The following is a 26727-nucleotide window of genomic DNA, read 5'->3' on the forward strand; positions in this document are numbered from 1 at the left end:
CAGTATAGCTCCCCTCTCTAAATCCAGTATTTGCAGGTCCTTGAACACAGCACAGGTGAAACTCTTCATGGGTTAAATTCTTTCCTTAGCAGCAGTTTGCAGAGTTTGAGTTGCAGAGTAGATAATTGATCAGTTAATCTGATCAGAGATGAGCAAATCAGATCAGTGGATGAGAGGAGCAGCTGCTGCAAAACAACTTAGAGACCCAGCGCAATAAATGGTTAAGTTTCAGTTGTACTGCGCCTGACATCCTGCTGCTCCGGCTGTGCCCAGAGTACACTCTGCGCTTTGAGAGTTTGGAGCTCTGAATATTTGAACAGTATATGCACGAACAGCGCTCCTAATGAACGGTCCGTCTCAAAAAATAGTTCAGTCAGGAACACTTTTCTCAAAGAAAACTTTATTTCCATTTGCAGTATTATATTTGGCAGTATAGCTCTGTTCTGGGCCTCTCTGCCTTTCCTTGAGCCTACGCAAAAAGTCTCTTCCATGCGCCTACGTGCAAAGCATAAGGCTGAGAGAGCACACCTGTCTGCCCTTCCATGTGCTAACAAGGAAAGCCTGAGGCAGAGAGCAAACCTCCCTGCCCTTCCATGTGCCTACATGGAAAGCATAAAGCGGACAGAGCACACTTGTCTGCCCTTCCATGTGCCTACATGGAAAGCCGAAGGCAGGGAGAGCAGCAGCAAAGACCCCTGGGAACAAAACAGAGCAGCATCAATGACAAACAGAAGTGACATTGATAAGTCAGACACAACATGAAAAGGAGGAGCTGGGGTGGAGGCGGCTTGCAGAGGAAGCAGCAACAGTAGGCAGGCCAGAGCAGTTTAAATAGGGCGCCCTGAATGAGATTTGCCAGTTGGTTGCATAGAAAAGAATCATGTGATCTATCAGCTGAATCCTTTCCATCAATCAGCTGCTCCATCAGCTGATTGGACTGTTTGAGATCAGCCGATGTAGCTGGGATGTGAGCTGAGCTTGACATGGTGTCCTGCCTGAACCAACACTATGCTCAATAAAATCAAAACACAGCGGCACATGTTTCAAACGTGGCAGGGCACCACAAATAAATGAATGTGTAGGAAACCCTGAGACATTTCCTTGTCTTCCTTCTGGGTCTCAGTCGTGAATGTAAACTTGTCCCACTGATGTGAAATAACGTTGTATTAACCTCTGATAAAAGTTCATGACATCAGTGTACAACTATAGAACTGGTACAGCCCATGCAGCTCATTATTTTTAATTAGCCCCACCTTTTCAGTGTGTTGCTGCCGGAAAATTTATGATACCACAGCTCTGTGTCTCTTACTGCAGAATACTCAGCCCTGAAGGCAGTTGCACACCTTTTGTGACTGTTTCTCACATCACATTGTATAAGTCTGCTGCCAAGACACAAAGTTCACTTTCCATTTATACTCCTGCAGGACTGGAAGCTTCATGTCTGGCTGCTAATTAACTGTATTAATTTATCTTGAGATAATGAACAGTGCATGATTCATAACACTGTTTTGCATTGTTTTTCCTGTAATACAGGTTGTGTTACATAGATTAAACCATCATGTATACATGCCATATATATATATTTATATTTGACAGTTCACAGAAGTCATGTTATAATTTAATTTTCTGAAAGGACCCAGTAAAGGTGTAAACTCAAGGTAACAGAATGCTTTTTTCTTTAGTTTATCATCATGTGTCCAAATGCCAAGCACAGTCATGGCCTTATTTTGAGTCAGTTTAAGCTAAACCAGTTGAGACACTTGACTTTGTCGTCTCATACAGGTTTTGACTGTCTTCATGTTTTTATACTCAAAGAAAGTATTTTACTTGACAGCTGAGGCTGCCTGCACAATCACAGCTACATGGTTTTACTTTTTGTCCTCCTGTCGAGATTCATATCATTCAATATTCATGACCACGCTTGTTTATTCCAGCCTGCAATAGGTACTGTATAATGGAGACAACTTTTAAATAGATTGGAATAGAATGAGTTTCGAGACAAAAACAGGCGTGTTTCTGACAAAAACAGAGACATTATTTCAATTTCAAATGGGACGACAGTTCTGGCAACGCACAAACTTCCTTCAGTAGGTGCCTTTTAGTTAAAGCTGTTTCAGCTTCAAAGACTTCAGCTGTGGCTTTGAGCAAACAGTGAATGTTGCATTGTTTTTTTTTCTTGCTATCATTTTTTTCCCACCACTTTGAAATGCCGAAGTATTTACAATTCATAGATGAAATACAGCTGATTGTAACCTGATGCCCATGCTGTGTATATGAGGGGAAAATGTCAGCAGCTTAAAAAAAGAGTCTGCTAATTCAATGTTATGTAAACTTAGCTGCTGTAGAATATTCACCTTAAGCTTGAACATAATCAACCACACCAGCAGATCCCAAATATTATTTTATCAGCACCGCTTCTTCTTATCAGCATTGATCCGTGCAGTGTTTTTTCCATAACTCTGTGCTCAGTTTGCCATTTCTTTACTTGTTTGCAAAGTGGTCATGACACACTGTTAATTATTGTTGGGAAAACAAGTGTTCTTCTCCAGATGGAGGCTCATATGCTGAGAGCAGTGACTCAATATATTCTCACCAACTTGAGGTGGACAAAGTGGACGGGCTGGTCTGACAGAAGGGCAGCAGTAGCTCTGCTCACTAAATCCATAACACTGCAAAAGCATTAAATGTCCCTTTAGGTGGCGAGGGTTACTCCTGGTACACACAACAGCTGTTACAAGACAGAGTGTTGTCTTTGGCTTTACAACAGTCAGCCCCCTCTTCAGAGCTACAAAGAATAAACCTCTAACATAACAAAAGTGTTGCGTCATAACCTTCAAAATGGTAGTAAATGAAACCAATGCCTATAGGTGCCAAAAACTGCAGTTCCTGTAATGGCCGCTTTGAGAATGAATTCAAAATTGAGTCAATCCCCAAAGACTTCCATATTAACATGTCCAGCTTTACTGCAGAAATAAACATGTTTACAGCCTGGTACAAAAACAGTTTTGGTCTCTATAGCTTAGAGGTGTAGACTTGAGCCACATGACTAACTCAAGTCAGACTGAAGTAAAAAAGACCTGAGGCTCAGTGTGACAAAATTAAAAAAGACTTGCAACCCAACTTGGACTTAACACCAACGAGTTGTGACTTCACCTGGAATTGAGCCTTTTGACTTGAAAATACTTGATTCCTACCTCCAAACCCCAAAATTATACAGTATGTTATTTAAAACTCGCGCCACAAATCATTTAATTTCCATTCAAATTCCTAGCAAGTCAGAACTTATTTCCACAAATCATTTTTGTTTGAACCAATCCCACAGCATCCAACCAAGTTGCAGGAGAGAACCATGAAGAACTAATGTTTTGTTACTGAGCACCAGTTTGAAAAAATGATACCAACAATGTTTCAGGTCATTCACATACAAAAACAACACAGTAGTCTGCAAAAAACGCAGTGCAGTATGCATAACATGTGGGTCAAAACTTTTAGTTCGACACCGAACAACTTCCAACTTTGTTTGACATTTGAAGGTATGTAAAAAAAAAAAAAAAAAAGTAAGTCATTGCTAATAAAGCTTAACTTAGCAAGCTAATCCTTAGCTAACATTAGCTCAACAGCTACTTAACGTTTAACAAAGCTGTTTTACCAAATGAATACACGTTTTAAAAGGCAGTCATGATTTTTGTAAATTTGTTATTACTCTGTTGTTAAAATGGCATTACATTTGGCAAACAGTGCATTATGACTTGTCTAGGACTCAAAACTCAAGATTTGGGACTCAGGACTCAACATGATACTTGTCAGTCTTGACTCGGGACTTGAGTGCAAACACGCTTGAGACTTTTTTATGTCTTGACCAAATATGGAACGTGGACTGGTAGGTGCCCTTGGTGCCCTTGAGCAAGGCACCAAACCCCCCAACTGCTCGGGGTGCCTGTCCACGGGCAGCCATGGGCCTGTCCATCCCTCTGTCCTCCAGAGCTCTGTTCCCTTGTCCAAATATGACAACTTCTAGCTCCAGAAAACCAAGATGGCGACAGCCAAAATGCCAAATTTGAGGCTACAAAACAGGAGTCCACAAACCAATCTGTGACTTCATAGTGGCACAGTCCAATATTTTTATAAAGTCTAAAGCAACATGAAGTCATGTATTGTTTAATTCTGATTATTGTGGGACTACAAGGGTTGCTAAGGTCCAAGTTCATCTCAACTTTCCTCCTCTAGTTGTTTTTAGTTCGCCTTCTCAAATCATCTCTGTTCACCTTTGTGCCTGCTACCATTTACATGTTTACATGTGTAGATAGCATTTAACTGTTGTCTGTAAAGTGCTTATTTGCACTGATTGCTAATTAGTGTAGACTGCTCGACTTGGACGCTGTAAACTATGTCCTGTTGTAGTAGTCAGTGTGTTTTGTATGAATCCTAGCTGCAAACCAAATTACCCTGTCAGTCCCTGTCAGTGAAAGACACTTTGAACTTTGAACTTTCCTGTTCCTTGCAGAAATCATGTGCACAATCCTTCTCTACCATGTCACTTATAAATATTCACTTTCTTTTCACTATTTTCATCGTCTTGATGATTTTCTTTGACAGAAACTTGTCAAACGTTGCCAGGGAATTATTTTCTCTTTAGTACTTCAGTAGGCAGACAAAGGTTATGATGGGAAATTGCAAATCAAAGTCTAAAGTTTGATCTGCCTGTTGAAACATGTTTTTAATTACATCCCTTTGGACGAAAATGCAAAGCTTTTTCAGAACTGCTCTTACTGTTTTTAAAAGCATTTAATGGATCTTATATTGTCAAAATTACAGTTGTTGACTAAACTTAGTCCTTGCGTTAGCGTGGGGAATTGTTGACTTTGGAAAAGCTCTTATAACTGCAGAATTACAAATGCGTGGAGGGACTTCAATTCCCCTCGAGCTACCTCTAGACAAATACAAGGGAACTGGCAAAGACCTCCACAAAAACCAACAGACCCCCCACTCACACGCAAACAACAAAGGAAATACAAACAAGCCTTGAAAGCCGCCCAATGGGATGACCAAGGAGAGGTTTGAGCATATAAAAGTGATTCCTAAAATGCACCTGCCAGGTTTCCCCCACAGTGCAAGAAAACAAATGTCGACACATCTGTCGCACCAAGTATCGTACCCAGGAACAAGGAAGTATCACCACATCCTGGTCTCTTTGTTGAGAGTCATATGTAGTTCCTTCACTCGTACTACGTTTCTGGAGGATTAAAGATAAAAGAGTCAATTCCAATGCTGTCATTTGGCAAATGCATGTTTCTAATCAGGAATTAGAGCCTTAATAATAATATGGATGTGATGAGCATTTTCTTCTGGTGCTAAATCTTACAGACTTTCATTTCAAGCATGCAAATCAGGGGCAGATGGAATTAGCCAAGAAGTGTGTGGGGGATGAGAGATGTGTCGCTAGGGGTCGACGCCTTTTGTGGAACATAAGTCCCATTTATCCCAAATTAGGACGGGTGCGGCACTGGTTCGCTTTGATGTTCCTCTTGGCGGGAGCCAGGGTGGAGTGCAGACGGGGGTACGGGGCAGATTGCTGGAGCACAAACAGATGTTCAAGGCTCATCCTTTGAGGTGGTGATGAAACGTTGCCACAGCGAGAGTCTTTACATCCTACTGTCAGTCAGTTGACACAGAGACAAGGGCAGGGCTGCAGTTGCTACTTTAATGGTGCTGCATATGGGCTGTTATAGCAACGGCAGCAGATCAAGCAGTTTGACCCATATCTCTGCGAAGTTGAAAGCTTCAGGCCATCACAATGTCTCTTTATACAAAAACTACCCTGTAAGCATTTGATGGAAAAAGGAAAAAGTCCCCAACAGAATACCAAGGTTTGGTAAAAGAAGCTGAATTTGTTGTAAAGCAATTTCAGGAAGGTGTTTTGGCCCCAATTTAACCAAACAGTGCAGCACACAGCAACTCTTACCCAACAGATGTCTCGCAGCCTCTTCGCTCTACATTTCAACAGGTTTATAATGTGGGACAGGCTGTCATATCAGCATCTCTTCAATGTCAGAATGTTTGCTGTAAATTTTCCTTACCTGCACACCAACCGGTTGCATTTTGTCTTTCACTGCAGGAATATGACGACGGCTACGGAACAGCTTATGACGACCAAGGATACGAATCATATGACAACAACTACAGTAATCAAGGACAGAAGTAAGTTCTTCTATTATTTCCACATAACCCTACCTATAGTATTTGTCATTTACCAGCCTAGTATGTCTGTGAAGTATCTCCATGTTGGACATTTCTGCAGCATACAGTTCACACCTGAATCCAAGGAGTGCCAGCATGTAGAGAGTGTGAAGTATTGGGATCAGGAGCATAATATTTGACCTGCTACAAATTGTAAGTCGGCTTAGGTGCAGATTTGGCGTGGGGTGCTGGGGATATGTCCCTCTCAATATTTAAACATGGACATTTGTCCCTTTCAAATGAAAACATGACAAGTAGCAGTGGACTTTAATTTTCAAATTCAAATTCGTTGATTCAGAAAAGGCAAAACTTGGGGCATACAATTTACCAGAATTCAGGAAGTTAAGTGTTCGATGCTCAATTTTTTTTTTTTTTTTTTTTTAAATATTTTTAGGGCATTTTGCCTTTAATGGACAGGACAGGTAAGTTTGAAGGGGGAGAGAGAGGGGGATGACATGCAGCAAAAACCACAGGCTGGACTCGAACCCAGGCCGCTGCAGCAACAGCCTTGTACATGGGGCGCCTGCTCTACCACTAAGCCACTGACGCCCCACAATGCTCAAAATGTGCTGACAAAGACAGTCCTATGAGTCAGCGACTTACTTTTAAATTTGCACCAGTCAATATTTTTAGATTACTAATTTATTAAATAACTACTGTATGTGTTATTTGAAATGTGTGGCTTAGAGTAAACCCAAAGAGAATGACCACCTGACTCTGCAGTGTCCCTCAGCTACACTGAGCATTTTAGTATCTTTCAGCTAGTCTCGCCACCAGACAATCAGAAATCTCCGCCTTCTGATAGTCTGGGGACACTCCTTTCTAAAGTGCGTTTAACATACCGGAGAAAACGGCCGGTAACAAAGCAACGTCTCTTGCATTTTTTAAAAGGACACGCCCTCCCAGAAATGTGTGCTCCCCCTTTTCTCATCCGCAAGGAAACAAACACACAGAGAGTTTGAAAATGGATGCCGAGAGATTTGACTCCGTTTTATTAAACGTGTGCTCAGTCCACAAGATTGTGGAAATGAAGGACTTACAGCGACTTTGTTTAAAACTTTTAACGCAGTCGGACTATGTTTACGAGCACAAGAGTTCAGCGAGCCACCGAAGGACCGCCCTGCAGATTTACTATTGGTTCTGCAACGTAGGGAGTTTTTTTAAACTCTGAAATTGTATCCGCCCATCTAAACACAAAATCAGGGAGAAAGACATCAGTCTTTAGTTAAGCAAAGCGTCTAAAGAATGACTTGTGAGTCTATCTTTCAGCTGCTTGTTTTGATTTTAACTCCCACAACTTTATCATTTGGATCACCACTTTCAATAACCTCTTTACTCATGGTGGGAGGTGAAGCTTAAAAAGCTCTGATAAACCCACTGGACACGACCTGCCTGACCCCAAACAGCAGACAGACTCAGTTAGTTGCTAGCTAGTGAACACGGTGGACCATTCACCTGCTAAATATAGAGTGAATAATCCACCTAAATGTGCCAGGTGAACACTCCAAATAAATGCTAATGTTGCTTCGGGGCTGCTGGATGTGGACATTTACTGACACATCTGTCACAGCTGTATTAAAAGTGGATAATATGTCAATGTTGTGTACACAGCCTGATCTCATGAAGCTGTCCAATATCAATATTTCAGTCTAGGGGTGTTTTTAGTATCTTGTCCACCCAATTTATTAAGGCTGTAGTGACACAACAATCTGGATCAACATATTGATTCGATGATCAATGATCAGTTAATTACTGATGAGGTCTATCTGACCAAAATGTTGCATTTATAATGATGGGAGCCAATTAGCAGTGTGTGGATTATTTTTCTAAAAAATAAAAAATCTTTAGTTTTTATTTCCAGTTATCATCACACAGGTCTGATATTAGTCTGAGCTGCAGTGATGGAACAAGAGTGTAAAATCAGCCACGGTGTCAACTATCGTTATATAAACCTTGCACAGTTACAGTGCTAAAATCATCATTATGTGGTTATGTCATAAACTTGTTGTTGGAAACTGTTTTAAAACCAGAGTGGAAATAGAAAGCCTGAAGCAATAATATGATCATTCAGGACTTTTGTCCATGACAGGATCCTTTCTTTCTCAGTGATCTGATTGGTTAGTGGTCGGGGTGTTGACAAATTGTGATTAAATCCTTGGTAGTTTAAATTTGCTCCGCAGCAGGTTAGCTGTTCAGCATCAGTTACCATGGTGATTTATCCCATTACCTCAGTAACCCCAAATGCTGCTTCATAGCACAGGGCTCTGTCCACAAAGGTCTCCTCCTGCTCCAAACAGGTCGATGATTAAAACAGGTAAAAACACTGAATAAAGCAGTTTCACGTTAAAAATAAATTTCTCTCTGATGTGCTATGATTGACACAAGGGGAGGGGGACTGTGACCCGAGCTGCCACTTTGTTATCTCAGCTTGTTTCTCTGATAACTGAATACTCAGATGTCCAATTACTAAAATCCTCCATCTGGTTAAAATCTACCAAAATAAAAAAGGTGACGATGACAAGAATGGAAACAGTAAGACAATTGTCAGCTGGAAATGCTTTGGGGTGCTTTCAGACCTCGGGCTCTAGTTTCCCGGCGCAGCGCAGGTGGCGCAGGGTGGCGAACCCCGCGCAGAGCTAGTTTCGAGCAGCGCAACCCGAAGCGCGCTCAGTTTGGTAGTTTGGCAGACCGAGGTGCGCTGAGATGGGTGTGGCGGTGCAGCAGGGGGAGGTATCGACAGATCCAGCTTGGTGCAGTGACACTTTCATTTTTAACCGGACTGAGACCACCTCTTCAAGAAGGTCTTGGTCCGGTTGTTTTAGTGCACACCTGAGTGTGACTGCTGTGTTCACACAGCCCCAAACGAACCGCACGGAGGGGGCAAACAAACTTAAGTTTGATTGGACCGAACCAAACAGAGCAGGTGTGAAAGCACTCTTAATGTACTGCCATCCAACCATCAGCAAGTGCTAAGGGGGAATCCTTTAACAGCCGAGCACCAAGCAGACAATGGTTAGCAGCAAAAACACTGTTTTCTTGTATCGATCAAAGGCCGCTGAATTGAATTGTGTCATTGCAGATCTTAGCAAATATCGTGTTGTTGTTCCAGAATCGATATCATATCACATTGTGATTTGCAACCCTACTATTTATAACAACAACAGTAGGCTAAATATGACTCAATAAAGTTTGACAGCAGCATCTTAAACAGTTTCAACAGCATGAAACTGGGCATTATAACTTTATGAAAGAGAGTTTATTGCACTGTTGCATTAGAGTGCATTGGTTTATAGCTAGGTGTACCTAATAAACTGACAACCTAGTGTACTTGTATGAATAAATAACTCAGAAATTCATTCTGGGTTATCATGTGATTGCACTCTTTAGATTTCATAGCAGGGCAGAAGAGCAACAACAACACCAGGGCTGCAAACAGCTGGAGTGAGTTGAGTGAATAAATAAGTTGAGCTTTACGTCTGCTGTCTCTGCAAGTCTGAAATACAAGTTTATCAGCAGCATCTGAGGGCAGTGATTTTGCCGCAGTATGGCCATTTGGACTAGATTAAATGTTAGAGTATATGAGGTCAAATTGAGATTTTGAAGCCTTCAGAACAGCTGGATTATGGTGCATGAGCTGTTAGGAGTCATTTACGCCCATCTCCTGCCCTGTTTGAAACTCGAAAGAACACTTAGTGTTAATGAAGTATTTTGTGAAGTGTGAAATGTTTTCACTGACCTTCACGTTGTCTTCGAAGATAAAGTCAAAAAAGTGAAATCTGACGTTGAATTCCACTTTAAAAAACAATCTGATTTGAATTTAAAAATAGGATACGCAGGTAATTTAAGTTTTCTGATTTTAGATTTCTCAAAATAAACCAACCTCTGCAGACTCAGTGACGTATCACATTAATTGCAGCTCATTACGTTAAGTGTGTTATCTTTGTTTTAATCATCCTTCAAGACGTCGAGCCAAAGGTGCATTCTGCTGGCAGTGTTTCTCATGCCAATGCAAAACAAACAGTCTTAGTGGTACGTTGCTCCATTTAACAGAGGGTCCTGCACGGCTAAATGCAGAATATTGATTTTCTTATATCCAGGGAGCTATCACACTTTCCAAGCCACACAAGGTCAAAGGCTTTCTCTCGGGTTTGTCGCTGTCCCGCTGCATTTCATCAGCACACAATGCGTTACATTTATGTATGCCTGTTTGTGCAACATGAGAGACAGACCGATTGTTGCCACATTTGCTGTGTCAAAAATTGGATTGTATTGGCAGCAGCTGGAAAAGACGAAAACAGACCGAGGAGGAAAAAAGAGCATTATTCTGTCCTTTGGCTTTGTGAGCAGGGTGGTCGATGTTTTCCTTTGTGGAGGTGTCAGGATGTATGTCACCCAGGCTTCATCCATCTTTTGTGCTATCTCTCGCTCTTTTCTTTTTTTTTTTTTTTTTTTTGGAAGGCCATATCACACACCCACACACGTGCACACACACACTCCTCTCCCTCTCGAACACAGCGAGGGGATGTACCATGAAGTGTAGAGATGCTCGCAAAGGGGAGACGCAGGTCCGCCTCAGGAATCTGCAGCTATTTGTTTTATAAGCAGCATCGTGAATAATGGTGGGGGTGGGGGTGTTTTGGTGAAGGTGGTGGGAAGTGGGGGGGGGGGCCTGGTGGCGCAGAAGAAAAATGGAGTCCATCATGTAAAGGCTGGAGGCTGGGTCGACTCAAAGAGATTTTCATGTCTGTTATCTGGTGGGAAACAAAGCAGCTAATAGGACCCAGACATGGAAGCCTGTGCCCCCAGAGACAGCTGATTCACTTACTTCTCCTCTTATTTCTGCATCCTGTGTCCTGGATTTAGTTGAAAAGTTACTGCAGGCTGACATTGTGCATGTGAAGACGAGCTTTATGCAGCATTTCTGTGATTTGACCGGCCTTGGATTGATTTAATTCTGTCCATTTGTCCATAAATATAAGATGTATTGTGCTGCTTGTTGTCTTTGTTTACTCTGGCAGACAGCGCCCAAAAAAATGATGCACATAATTATGAATATAAGACGTTTTAATGCTATCATAAAGCCACAAGCGCCCCATTTATTACCTTTAATTATTGCATTTCAGCTTAAACCGATTCCTCTTCTCAGTCACAATCCTGTTTAGCTTTGTGATGGACAAAGGTGCATTATTTTCACCCTGCCTGAGGAAAGTCATAGCAGGTCCCAGCTGCAGATTGGCCTCCAGGAGAGTGTGTGTGTATGTCTGTGTGTGTGCTGGTGAATGTCTTTGTGTGTGTGTGTGTGTGTGTGTGTGTGTGGACGAGCAGTCTCCTAACAATGTTTCTCAGGCCTAAGGAGCTCCCAGTCACCAGTCTGAGCTCTGACTGCGTGGCAGGATTTCAGTTGCTGGAGGATAACAAGCAGAACAATTTACAGTCTCTCTGTCATGGTATTACCCCGGTGGCTTATGCTAGAAACAGGCCTGCCATTTGTGAACACGCAGGGAGAGGAAGAGGATGGTTTTAAAAGGCTTGTGCTCTTAAAGAGATTGTAATGCTGCATCAGTGGACTTACTGCCACCTTAATTAACTTCAAATATATTTCCATAACTCATGAAATACATTTAGCTATGAGGTGGTTGTTACAGCTATCTTACTGTCCATGATAATATACCCACCAATCTGGGAGCTCTCACTGCCGCTCAAAAATCAGAACTGAAGACTCAGAATCACCAAAGACAGGACATATGGTAATTGATTTTAATATTTGAACAAATGAATTCTGTGTATCTTTAAAACCCAACAAACATGTTTAACACATTTATTTTCTCCAGACTTTAAATATTTTAAATCCGGAGTTGTCGACATCCATGCTTCCTAGGGACACAACGATTGTGAAGTCCTGGGCTCATACCAATGTTTAAAGTAATATTTTGGTTGATAGCCGATACCGATTTTTTTGTTGTTGTTTATTTTGTTTTTGTTGTTATTCCCCCTTTTGTGTGAAGAAAACAAAGAATTCTTCATTTTTGAAAAAATATCTGAAATCATTCAAAATCATTCAGTGCTTAATTGGGCGATTTTTGAATAAGTGAAAATTCAATTATAAAATTTAATGTAACATTCTTTCACATGAAAAAATTGAAAAAAAAGTACTGCTTCAGAACCCTTTTTACTATTTATAATATCTGTTTTATATTGCTGTGAAAATATCAAGGAATTTCTCCTTCAAACAACTTTGTTTATTCAACTTTCTCACCAAAAACTACATTTTACAAGATTACATTTGAACACCTCATGTGAAGGTTATAATTAACCTTTGCCCAATACTGATTTTTTACTGAAGAGAGCTTGAACGCATCATGATGTAACTTAATGCAACCTCTGTCAGTTTGTCCCAGCCACCAGCTGCTAACAGCTAACAGTTAACTAACTTAATTAACTAGCTAGCCTCCTGCTGATTACAACATTAATTTGTTGTTTTCAGTGTAGCCTTATCAGGGATATAATAAGGTGTGTCCTCTGACGTACTGACAGTGGGTCTCATTCATGAAACATGAGCAGAAGGAATTTGTGTGTAAACTGTTCGCAGACGGAAATTTACGTGCATGTCCGCATTCATCAATATTTTAGTAGCTCCGATCTTTTCGTAGCTACTAACAAAATCTGCTCCTGCTCCTGACCACTCGTAGTGCTTGTGTAAATTTAGTAAAGCACATAAATATTGCTTGTCACTATTGGAAATTACAATTTTAACTCGTATTGTGCTCTGTTATGTACACAATACACAGATGCCAGCATTAGCAGGTTTAAGATCCAGATTAGGTTCATGATTGTGAATTATCTATGTAAATCGACTCAATAGATTACACGTTCTTTCTACATGTTGAATGATGATAATAAAAATATCCGTAAGGACAGCCGGATCACAGCCTCTTCAGCCTCGGTGCCTGGGTTCAGCAGGAGCAGCAGGTGGTGGAGCCACAAAGGAGCACGCGCCAACTGAAAGAATTATTTGAGACATGTTTTTTTTGTTTGTTTGTTTTTTGGCTTTTTGATCATTTGAATGAATAAATCTGATTTGAAAAATGTTTAATTTATGTTGTATTAAACAGAGCTTTAGGCTATTAAGATTCAAATAATTTGAAGACGATGCATACAAACTTCTGTAGGCTATATGTTATAGTATCATTTGTTAAAATAAATGTTAAATAGCTCTACATTCCGACAGCCATCACTGATTTAGAGTTTATCCATTACGCACAAAACATCTCTGCTTTCCCGTTCCCACTTCATTCAAAACCCCACAAATGAATCTTCTGTTTGTTTGGTGACTGCAAACGCCGTTTGCCTCCAGTTTCATATCAAACCATTTACGCTTCACCTCTGGTTCTTTGTACCACGGAGACAACATTACCAGCATCTGTTACCTCCCTCCAGGCCTTCGCTTTGCCTGTCCCTGTCACACCACTACTAACTGAAGAAAATAAAATGTTTTTTCTTAAGTCCACTTCACTTTTGATCTCCGCTTCGGAAACATTCTTTCTTCTTTCTCTCTCTTTCTTTCTTTGCGCCATGACTGACAGGTCAACAGGATGCACCTACACCTCCTTATATGGTGGTCACTGGCTATTCCTGGGCGGGGATTTATGCTAATTGATGATTACCGGGAGCACGCTGGCACTTTACGATGGATTGGCATTCATGATCATACCCACATGTTTACGATCAAATCTGAGTTTCCCGCGGCGTTCCTGAATCCGGAGTAGGTTTTTAGTAGAGTAGGCTTTTATGTGCAAATCTACACACAGATTTACTCACTTTTCATGAATGAGACCCAGTGACTTTACCGCATCCTTTTGTCCTGACAGCGTCCCATGGACGACGGCTGCTACTACGTGTTTCGTCACACAAAAGTGAGATCACAAAGCCCATCTGCGCAACATTTTCTTCTTATACCTGCTTGTTAATTTATTTGTGGCCATTAGATTTGAGCCCTGCTTTTTAGCCTAAACAAAACTTATCATCTAACTTCTCCAAGTTGGATTTTCTTCAGTGTTCATTGTTCCACAGATTTTTACCAGGTGCCAAATTATCTACAAAGGTCTTTTCAACTCCTAAACAAACAAACCAGGTGATCTAAGCAGATTAAAAACATTGAATAAAGCAGTTTCACATTTAAAAAAATAAGTGTCTTGTTGTAGAACGGCTGACATGAAAACATAAATGACAGAAAAACGTAAATGATATTACGTAATGTACTGTTACATAATTAACGTAATTACAGAGGTTAGGTTTAGGAAAAGTACCATGGTGAGGACGCACCTTAAAATGACTCAAAGTTCCCACAAAATTCACTTGGTTTCAATTAGCGGGAAAAGTCCTGGTTTTTGTGACCCATGCCTTCTGACAAGACTGCTCAGGCCTGCTTCCTTGTTTACTCCCATCAGTGCATTGGTCACGAAATCACAGCCTTTCAGAATACATGGGATTTGCACAAATTTGGGTGCAGTAATCTTCGTAGGAAAATATACATGCAGCGTAGACGAGGACCTGCTCCCCATGTAGATACCAACAGCTCATTGTAGGGAAACAAAAACATGATCATTCTTATTTTCAGATGATTATAACTAAAGAAAACTTATATATTATATTTCATTTCTGTCAATATATCCCCCTGAATCCTACACACTGGACCTTTAAGACTGATCATTTAACCCTGTTGTCCAAGTCTCTACTTTGTAAGTGCCATCAAAGTTTACAGTTGACTAATTAAATCTTTATCAGTGCATCATATTTTGATCATATGCTTTGCCCTTAAAACCCTTTCTCTAAATAGTACTAATTAATGCTGTCAGACAAACAATGTGAAGTAGAAATACAATATTTCCTCAGAATTACAGCCAAGAAAACTCATGGCTTGATAAATTTTTGTGTAATGTAAAACAGAAGAATCTGAAAATGCTATAATTACATGAGAAATATTCACATACAGGCGTTTTGAGCAGTGACAGTGATACAATCCTAATGTTCCCTGCTGGGTTTAACTGGTACAGAAGTTATCCAGCACATTCCCGTCCACAGAGAGAAAACACAGTAACAACTGACAAACGAGACAAGACAAGCTGTGTCACTCTACTGTACACGTCCTGTCACACAGAACAGCCAGAATCCAGTAATTTAGACATAATTAAATTTGAAAGGCAAATAAAGCACTCACAACTGTAAGACATGAGACTTAAGCTAAAAAGCTGTTTTTAGACGCCCCGGAAGACATTTCGCGACATTTACATGTTTCAGAAGGGAGCTGACGCCTGGGGGAACCTCGTGGAACGCTACCTCAGCATGACAGCCATGGCAGTCGGTCCGCCAGCTCCTAGATCACAGCGTCCTCTTACCGTGTTTATACAACACACAGCACCGAGCCATCATCTTTTTTTGGAGAGGCAGCAGAGAGCTTCATCTCAGGAGAGTTATCTGGAAGCTGCAGCACTCAGGTACCAATCAAGCACTAAGGTCAAGGAGGCTGGAGGAAGCTGCTTGTGTGTGGAGCGTCTTTAATTTTATTAGCAGGGAGAGGGTGACGTCTCTGTAGGGAAATGAGAAGGATGACAGCTGTGGCACGGCCCTGGCTGGACACTTGGAGAGGTCACGGAGAGGTCGTCTCTCGCAGCTCGGGTGCGATCAAAGCATTATTTCATACTTGACACCTCAGAGACTGCCGGCTGCTGACACCTCGCACCTTCCCTTGCATCTTGCTTTGGTGCGCTACATCGTAGGCAGGATCCCAGAGGCCCGAGGGCACAAGGATAGCTGTGTGACAGTGTTTTAAAGGGCAGACGCACCCCTGAGGACCGACTGTAAATCTTAGTACAAGAGCACGGGCACGGAGGAGGACAGAGGAGGAGAGCAGGTGGATTTCTAAGTTTCATGGTGCAGAAGTCCAGAATCGATTACTTGAAAGAGCTCCAAAACTACTGAAAACAAGTCTGATCCCACACAAACACACACTCCTCCAGCCTTAGTGTTATTCAGTGAACAAGTCGGGGGCTAGTTAGTAACTTTTACACTACCAAATACTACAAAAAGACTCTATGTCTGCGAGCGTTGATCGATGAATATTTCATTGGGATGGGTCTCTGCATCAAACACCAAAGAGCAAGATATCAAACCAGAGAAGAATCTTCGTGCATTCACATTCAGCACACTCACTGTGCAACACATAGGGACGACCTGAGGTGGCTAGCAGCAGCTAATGCTAAACTACATTCACCAGGTGTGCCTGTGGCAGCCTGTTTATTCTTGGAACATAAAGAAATGCCACAAAACGATCCCAGCATCCAGCTCAGTGCTGTAAAATGCTGTGGTCATAGCAGTGAATCACTGGGTCCCCCAGCAGGGTAAGGGGCTGTAAATGCAGAAATAGGAAGAGGAAGTTTATTATCTATCTATACTGTTTCACAGGGTGCAAGGTGCTGACAGGTTTAATGGACAATAGGTGTTCTAGAGCCACAACCTTGCATGAGCAACACTGTATATTATTTTGAGGAAGACTAAGAGTCTGTGGCCACGCCAGCAGCTCTCTGAGCAAAAGTGAGCAAAATGCTGCCTCTCATACAGGTGCAGAACATGAATGCATGTCCAGGGCTCCAGATCAACTCTTTACATTGGTTGAACCTAAGTTTTTCATTGAGGCGCACGTTTTTGTGCTGCAATAATACATTTTCAGTGTTACCTTTTTTGTCTAGTCCCATACACAATTAACTAGGAGACTAATGGTACGTAAAAGTCACAGTTTGGTTCATACCCAGTTTAGGATTCAGAGGTCATTGCGAGCTCTGAACATCTTCTTTCTGGGGACTGAGGGCATTTAGCTCACTGGCAACTTTAGTTAATTATATTCATCTTACTATATAATGATGAAAACTCATGGCACAGTGGTAGAGGGTCATGGGAGGATGTGAATGAAGCAATATTACATCAATTGGCCAAAGGGGGGCGCTATAGCAACCGATTGAAATGTCAAACTTTGAATAGGCATATCTCATGCCCCGTATGTCGTAGAGACATGAAACTTTGCACAGAGATGCCTCTCCTCATGAGGAACACATTTGCCTCAAGAACCCATAACTTCCACTTATATAGATTTTCTGCCATTTTGAATTTTTTGAAAAACACTTCAAATGGATCTCTTCCTAGGAAGTTTGAGCGATCTGCATGAAACTGGGTGAACATAATCTAGGGACCAATATCTAAAGTTCCCTCTTGGCAAAAGTTGGAAAACTTACTAAAACTGAGCTTCTATAAGGCAATGAATATTGCGGAGGGTGTGGCTCATCACATAAAGGTGTATAACATCTCAAGGGTTTCACCCATCACCACGCAACTTTGTAGGCATATGACCACACATAATCTGAGGGGACCCCTCCATTATTGACCCCATCAAACAAAATGGGGGCGCTAGAGAGCTCATTTCTTATCTAGGCCTAACCATCATATGGATTTTTACTAAACTTGGTAGATATGTAGAACAGGACGCCTCAAGGTGACTGGAGAAATTTAACTCCAATTGGCAACTGGGTGGCGCTATAACAACAGAAAAATGCTTCAAAATGGCTAAAATGCGAAAATCACGGAAACTGTCTGTCAGTCATTCTGTCTGTCCCACGTTTTTTTTCTCACTGACGTGGTCAATCTATGTGAAACTGCACATAGGCATTGAGGATTGGCATAGGTAGAAGGTGACAAAGCTACCAATGGCTATGGACTAGTTATAAAATTAAGGAACATTTCAAACACCTCTGTATTGAACTGTACACACACTAAAATATTACTTTCCCAGAAGGCAACAGGTCACAACTCAGCTAGCTCGTGACATCTTTAGATGTTGAATTTAGGTTGTGTGATCAGGTGACATAATTTAATGTCAGGACAATTTCTAATGTCAATGTCAATTTGATATTAAAATTTTGTTGTTTTTTTAAGTTTCCAACATCCAACGTTTTCCCAATGTCTCATGCCAGCATCTTGACGTACAATAACAACATTCAGTGTTCGGCATGTCATAATGTTAACTTCCGCACAACATGAAATTTTAACATTGTTAGACATTTATAATATTGTCAACCTGATTTTTATTCCAACCAAAATTTAAATGTCTGGTTTTTCTGACGTCATATTGATGTCTGGTATTGAAGAGGCTTTCGCACACCAGGATAATCAGCTTCTGTCATCAGGTGCGTTGGCACAGCAGAAAGTGCTTAACATGGAAAGAAGGATTGCCGGCACACTGACTTGCACTTACACAGCAATGGCTTTTAATCATGCAACGTTTCGATCGAGCATGCTTGAGAACGGTCCAGAGGACTGAAACGTTGCTTCATTAAAAACCATTGCTGTGTAAGTGCAAGTCAGTATGCGGGCAATCCTTCTTTCCATACTGATGTCTGGTGCCAGCTGGGGACAGGCTATCCAAATGTAAAGCATCTTCTTTAATATGTAATTAAAAATACAAAATTAATACAAACAACATGCATTAGGAGGAGCGTATTGATTAAGCAGTGGGGAAAGGGAATTGGGCTCCGGTTTGTTTTTCACTCATCCCAGTGATCAGCACATCTGATGCCCTTAAATGTGCGTTAGCATTTCGAGTCACATATGCTACAACCTTTGAGCATTGCTGACACTTTTTCCTCATCTTACACAACTCTTTCTCCATCATTGGTGCAGCTGATCGGGAACCTGCAGGCAGGTCTTCCAACTCTGTTGTTCCATTTGTGCGCCTCATGTGGCGTTTACGTATTAGGTACAATTGAGTCGTTCCGTGCCAGAGTGCGATTACTCCTCCCCGACTCCCCTTTATCTCAGCTTTCACCTTAGTGATGTTGTTTTGTACCTGAGTAATTAGCGTCATCATCTGTGTAGAAAAGGATGCCACAGATAGTTGCTGCAGCTTCTGAGACCGTCATCAGTACGGACCAGCGAAGCAGCGAGGCGAAGCAATGCTCCTGGCTGCTGTCAGGCGTGTAGCTGTCCACCTGCCGCCAGAACTTCGACTACAGGTTAAAGGTGGCAGCGAAGTTGGATTTGGTCCCGTCAGTAGTGTGCTGTGCTGCTGTCTGATATAGAGACATCAGTGTTAAACTGAGACTGTTTCATAACTGGTTAAAAACTCATTTTATTTGCGTTAAATAGCAGGACACCTGTTCCCACCTGATGTGTACCATTAGGGCACACATGAACTGTACGCGAGATCACCTCCTCAAGTAGACTTGGGCACAGATTGGTGTATTGTACTCAGGTACAGTACATAGTGTTCACACTAATCAAACAAACTATACTTTGGAGTCAAGTACACTTTGATCCGCGCTGGAGTTCTTGATGTGAAAGCCCCTATAGTTTGACTGACTCACACACCAATCAGCTTGTTGTGCTAATCTGACCACATGTTGCGAACAGTGTACAGCTTTCCGAGCAGAACTCAGGCTTATGAACTGTTTTAAGTGCATCAATATAATAAATGTCAGGTGCACCGGTGCGACAAATGAAAATGTTTAGTCACACTTGACAAATTTTTGGTGGCGTGTGTGACCAAAATGGTCGCACCCTGGAGCCCTGATGTCAGTGGTCAGCGAGCGGTCAGCCAAAGTCTTTGTGTTGTGTTCAATTACAGATGACGTCATGTATTTAATCAGCCTGCCTTTGTCAATGCTACGTCTTTGTGTTCCGCTTGTTGTGTCGGGCCCTAAGGCAGACAACACCCATTTAGTACAATGGGAATACCAGTGTTGTGTTTTTTTTTATCTTAGCACAGATTGGCTGTGTTAGCTGTCTGCCTCTGAAATGCCTGCGGTGCCTCGCAGATGCTGGGGTACCTAGATGCTGTTTTCAAGGTAGACAGCTTGTCAAGATGAGTGGCAGGTGCTGTGGCGGGAATTAAACCATCTGAGGGAAAGAAAGGTGGGATTTACACCAAACTCTCTCTGTCTCAAGACAAAAAGTGGCACACTGTAAATTGTAAATGTGATGTTCCTTCAGTAAGACGTAACAAAGTCCTTTACAGATTCCAGAGAGTGAAGATGTCACAATCCAAACGTGTTTCCAAGTGATAGATTATAAGGAATACTGTCGACTGACTTGACTTACAGAAGCAGTATTTTCCCTGAAAGAGGATTGCAAGTACTTTCCAAAAAATAGGAGGAAAGTAACACAAATGGTCCGTTCAAAATCCAAAAGAAGACTCATTTGTAAAGTCAAATCTTTGCCGTAGACCATTTTGTCCCTCTTTGTGACTCTTCAGCAGGGGGTCAGCCTAAGAGATAGCTTCGCAATCAGCCACCACATTGAGCAATCACCAGTGTATCCACTAGGAGGGTTTCCATTTGAAATTACGTGAGCTTCATTTCATACTAAATGGTGGAAAAAAAGGAAGTGCAGCCCTTTTTTTTCACATCCATTTTCATTGTATTGTTGTGTGTGGAAATCACCACTGAGCGGGCGTAATCAGAGCATTCAGTGTGCGGCATTCATGTCAGCTTTTTACTTTTTCAACCTTTTGACAAGAAGGAATGAGAAACACAGTTACAGAGGAGGCATCAAGGAAGTGTTTTTGCTTAAGAATCCACAGTCATGATAAACTAAGGTGTTCAGTATGCAAGAAATAGGCTAATTGAAGAAAAGCAGCCTCTCTGCACATCACACGGCACTGTATTACCTCTGCAGCCACTCGTAATGTCCTACTAGATTCCTTCAAATTTATCACAGAGGACTGGAAGAGTAATGGGGATGGAAGAAAACAAAGTCCACCAGGGACGTGTACTACATCATTCAGATTTAACACCGCCATCTGTTTCGTGGTGCCCAGGAACAGCAACATCAGTGCTTAAGACGAAGCATTTACAGAGATGACAGATATACGCTAGAGAGGCAGGGTCTTTACCTGCGGAAAACTAGGTCTGCAATCAGATGCTTGATGAAAGAGACACACTTATCTAAAATGTGTTGTGTTTGCCTCTCGTGGTCCACGTCTGTGCTTCAGACAGATGTGTTTGTTTTTTCTTGGCCAGCGAAGTTTGGGGAGACGCAAACCAGCGGACGCCTTCTGCTAATGAATGTCAAATCAAAAGTTGACCTATTTAGAAAGGCAGAGCACTTTCACACCTATGACAGGGCGATATCTCCAGTGAGATCCAACCACTCCAGGCACCTCCAGCTCACGCTTGTGTTCACGCTGCCAGCTGTGCACTTCTGACGAGGGGAAGCTTTGATTTGGAATCAATGATGGTAAATGTAGAATGTATGAAGCTGTGCAGAGGGTTAAAGTTTCCTTTCATCTCATACGACCTTAAATTACTTTCACTTGACAACATTTGTCTTTTAAGTTAAAGGAAGCAGAATTTTTTGAAAATAAAGCCAGTGACTGGTAGTCTGGTACCTCTGTTTGTTTTCTGTTTTCAGCAGGCATTATCACCGAGCACAGACCTAAACACCTCTGAGCCATAGACTGTATAAATAATGGACTTGAGCCCAGTTCAGACCAAATAATTTGCAATAATACAAGTTGAAACAAGCTACGACTTGCAATTCCGTTCTGCAACGTTCTAAAAACCAGCCGGATCACACCGATGCAACTAGATGAGACAGTGTATCATCTCTATGCAACAACTCTCTGTGCTTCTGTTCTGATTTGCAGCTTTTCAGGTTCATTTTGTGGCTGAATATAATTTGTAGCTTCTCAAAATCTGAATGAGGATAGTGATAGTGAGATACTGGCTACAGCTGTGTTTGTACTGATGATGAAACAGCAAAAAACAGAAACAAATCCAGCATCACATGGACTGTATTCAAAATAAATACGTTGCAATAATAAAAATAACTAGTGCCAAGTAATCAGTCAATGGCGTAAGCACATACAACGAGCAGCAGCAGTGACCCACTGTCTGGCTTGGTGAGCACCAGCTGCAGCAAGCTAACACGCCATCTGTGGTCATTTTGACTTGACCAGCAGACGTCACTACTTGCTGTCCAAACAAGTGATGCGATTTACGCTCTAAAACCAGCCACTGGTAATTCACACCACTGCAACTTTTCTCGATATCGTTCTAAAATGGTTTTGTCTTATTGCGAATCTTAAGTCTGAACTGGGCTTTAGTTACCTTGACGTCACCCATTGGTTTGTGGACTACAGCCTCAAGTTTTTTGGCTATTGTCATCTTGGTTTTTTGAAGCCAGAAGTGACCATATTTAGACTAGAGCGTGGAGCTAACCATAATGTTAGCCGTTACCTTTTCAGATTCAGATTCAGACAACTTTATTTATCCCACAAGGGGCACTTCATTTGTAGCTTTCCCAGTGTACATTCATGCATACATCAGACAACAACAACATCATTGACTGGTTAGCATAGTGGATTTACAGCTATGGTTAGCTGTGCTAATGTTATTGGTCATTTCCACTGGAAAAAAATTCTTAAAATCATTAAAACAAAATGTACTTACCAGGAAAATTGAACATGCGACTCCTTAGAGGTTATTTTAGTACAACTGAATGATGGACTTGGGTTGTAAATAATTTGATGAATGTGTATATATTTAATTTGGGTTGTAAATAACTTGGGGATAGTTGTTTGTATGTTTATATTTGGTTGTAAATTGATTGATGAAGCTGTTTAATTTATTAACATATGCGTAAGAAAGGGGTAGAGTCATATAAGATTTACTTCTACCTAGGGTTGGGCGGTATACCGGTTTGTACCGAAAACCGGTATTTATTTTCGTTATGATATGAATTTTTCATATACCACAATACCGGTCAATAGCCCAAACAACGTCCGGAACGTGCGCGGCGGGAAAGTGTTTCAGCGGGGACCCATTTCACCGCCGCACACCACAGACACGCTTGAGCAGGTGAGAGTGAGAGCATAGAAAAGTCTAGAGGCGAGAATGGCTGCCGGAGAGAGTCCTGAAAGCAAAGCAACTGCACACGTTGACCCAGAAGAACTCATACCAAAAAGAGCAGTGTTTCCCCCATATGCAACTAGCAGCAGCACACCGCCATTTACAATTCTCCTCTGCCCTCTGTATCGCGCACGGCGGAGTTTCGCCCCAATCCGCACACACACAGGTAAGCACACTAGAGCACGGCTTGGACCGCATTTTCCTGACCGAAGACGACCCGTCCCGAGTCCGAGACAGTTACGGCCAGGCTCCACCGGGCACGTCAGCTCACCCCCCTGTTAATCAATTACAGCGGCTCCACTGGCAACGGGAGCGGCGCAACAACCCCCGTCTGTCGGACAACAACTCTCTATTTTAGGCGGCTCTTCTATTTTTGTCGCGCTACGCTCCCCAACGCGACCCTCCAGCAGATAAAAACTACATGAAATAGTGTGCTAAACGAGCACAATGTGTTTTTAAATGAATAAACCATTATCAGAGGTGATATGTGATGATTTTTTTTCATGCATTTACCCATGTTTATCCTTGACATTGTGTAAATGTCCGTGGTGGACATTTGAAAGTGAGCAGATGACAAACAGTACAGTAAACTTGTAGATAACTCAAATATATGTAACAACTTAGGTGGAAAATGCTTTAACATTTCATGCAGCCTACATGCAGCCTCTCGGCTCAGCAAACGGTTAACAACCCCGCTGGCTTCTCTACGTGTCGCTTCAGTACGCAGTCAGTGGAGCCCAAATGAATGGAGCAGTGCGTGTGTTGTGTTCAGGCGTTGTCAGGTAAATAACAAATTCTGGCACTTGAATAGGCCACAGCACAACACAGCAGCATGTCAAGTTGGCCGAACCTGAGCAAAATACCATGAAATACCGTGAAACCGATATGATTTTTTCTTAAAACCGTGATATGAAAATTTTGTCATACCGCCCAGCCCTACTTCTACCTGCTCCTGGTAGAACTGTTGTTTTTTATTTGTATTCTGTTTTCTGTTTTTAAATTTTATTTTTTTGTATGCTCGAAATAAATAAATTCATTCATTCATTCATTCATTCATTCATGGACGAGATTTTTTATATGGGATCAAAACGTTACAATTAACTCTGATAAACTGAAAAAGGGATTGCTGTGGTTATGCCTGTAATCTGTGAATCTAGGGTAACGCCATGGTTACCTAACCTATACTGTCTCCATGGTAGCAACTTGTCAACGGACAGCACCCCCTTATGACTCAAAAGGGCCTCACCCTTGATTATGTGTAACTTTAAGCCTTAATAACATTTAAACGGGTGATTTATACAAAAATTCGCCCCAACATACAGTTGTCATTAACAGGGAAACTGCCTTTTGTACCAGGTTGTAAACATGTTTATATCTACTGTTAAACTGGGCATTTTAACAAGGAGGTCTATGGAGCCAGCCTCAAGTGGCCATTTGATGAACTGCAGCTTTTGGGCACTTCCACGTTTGCTTCCTTTTTCAGCCTCGGAGGTTGCCACTAGCTCTGGATGTAATGGGAAAGACCTGTGTAATGTAGCGCTGAGCGACACATTCTTAGATTATAGCTAAACAGTGCACTAAAATATGTTTCTGAAAACATTTGAGGTGAGAAACAGGCAATGCAGGAACAGAATCTTGATAATATTTGATTAGTGCTGCCTAGCTTAATGACAGTTTACGAGACATGATTGACAGCTGCAGAGGGTCCTCGGCTCTTATTGGTTGTTTTTGCTTCTGCGTGGTAATGCCATGAGAAGTGCTTTGAGGAGACAGAGTAACATGATGTTTTCTTATCAATTATCCGTCTCATGTAACACCGTGTGACAGTTTTATAAAAGTTACCAACTAAAGCTTTAAATGGCAAATTAAAATATATTCCCGTACTGTCTGCACTGTACTTTACAGTGAATACGTCCTGGCTTTGATAAAGAAAGGTCACTTTCAGTCAGAGTGCTTGAATTCCAGATGTAAACACTGCAGAGTGCTGATTGATGTTAAACGTGCTGCAGGGCACCGGACGCTGTCGAACTTTTACCTCCACAAAGCAGAATTTTACCGGAATCTGTGACCTTCAGGATGCATCTCAAGACTCACTGATCTCTGTAATTGAGAAGAGAAAGTAACTACGGCAGAGAAGTTGTGTAGCAATATTGATAAAATGTCACCTCAGAAATTAGAGGCGCCTAACAGCTTTTGTTGCTCTCTTCTCCTTTGTGCAAAGAGCAGGTCTGCACTGGCGGCTGTCAGCACAGCCGACTACTATTATTGGTCCTTTCCGCCTTTAGCAGCAGAGAAACCTTAAGAGTTAAGTAAAAAAAAAAAAAAAGGCTGTTTTTTTTGTAAGATAAACAGTGAAAATAAATGCAGGGAGAAAATGCTGACAGCTTACAGCATGTAAGCAAACCTCTGAAACAGTGTTAGCATAGCTGTGCAGCACCCTGGTTTGTTATTTGGGTGGGTTTTTTTTATTGTTTAATGTGACACAGAGCTGAACAGGAGAGCCCAGGACTACCCAATATTTCACACGCTCTCCAATATGTCTGCAAGCACCTGTGAATTGTGGCAAATTGATTTTCTGACATTTATAAAAATTGATGTTTATTTTGAAGGCGACCTCTCTGGAATACACCCTGCATTTTGGCATAGTGTGAAATCTAATTATTTAGCACCCTGTCAGGTCTTGTCTCGGGGTACACAACATGACGAGCCAAAACATGCATTCAGTTGCCACGTGTCTCTCCGTCTCCCCCTGTTCTCCCCTCTCTTTCTGTCTCTGTCTCTGTCGGCCGATGAATGGTGTCAAGGATATTGCAGTGATTTGACACCCGTGGCAGATGCACGGTGGCACCTCTGCCGCAAGAGCCCGACTGGAGACGTCACGCTCAGAGCAACGGCAGCTGGCCTCGCTTCTTGAAGGGAGACTACATTAGCGCAGGGGGGGGAAGCCTTGTTTGCTTCTGCTGGCTTGGCATTGTTTGTAGTTGAATTATGAACTGTGTAAAATTTATGCTAAGCCTGACTTAAGGCACAAGCCTCTGTGGGGAGCTGTCTCATGTCTCATTGAGCCGCCGTAGTGCTCTTAAAACGATTCCTCCCACTGTCCTCTGTTGGTCATGTTGTCTTGTTCATCCTCTCCAAGAAATTGGTGCAGAAACAATGAAACAACCAATCAGTTTGTCATGTTGTTGTTGTTGAGAGGCATTATCAGTTGCTGGAGAGCTGCCAGAGGAAGGATCAGTTCACCCACAATACAGGAAAGCTTTTCTTTCCTTTTTCCTTCACTGGTATTCAGCAATGCAGAGAATTCTACAGTTGAGTGGTTTTTGTTTGTTTTTTTTTGTCCTGCCTCCACCTCAATACAGTGCAGGTGAATACAGTGTTGTATGTGGATCACTCCCATCCGTCTAGCCACACACACCTTCTATTTACACAGAATTTTTTCACTATAAACTGGTTTTGCTGAATATTTATTAGCTGTTATATTATTATTGTTTTTTATGTTGCTTTATTCCTTATCACGTTGATTTAATTAATCTGT

General features: G+C 41.7%; 1 protein-coding gene across 2 annotated transcripts in view; it reads left to right on the forward strand.

The window, feature by feature from the left end:
* Positions 1–26727, forward strand: part of khdrbs3 (KH domain containing, RNA binding, signal transduction associated 3) — a 179987-nt gene that overhangs the window by 133544 nt on the left and 19716 nt on the right. For both annotated transcript variants that reach the window (XR_004502256.2, XM_033638047.2), the window contains exon 7: positions 6116–6198. Coding sequence is in view for 1 of the 2 variants with exons in the window: in XM_033638047.2 (XP_033493938.2) it covers positions 6116–6198 (83 nt within the window). In the remaining variant the exon portion in view is untranslated. The remainder of the gene's footprint in view (positions 1–6115; positions 6199–26727) is intronic.

The sequence above is a fragment of the Epinephelus lanceolatus genome, chromosome 16, assembly GCF_041903045.1.
Source record: "Epinephelus lanceolatus isolate andai-2023 chromosome 16, ASM4190304v1, whole genome shotgun sequence".
NCBI lineage: Eukaryota > Metazoa > Chordata > Actinopteri > Perciformes > Serranidae > Epinephelus > Epinephelus lanceolatus.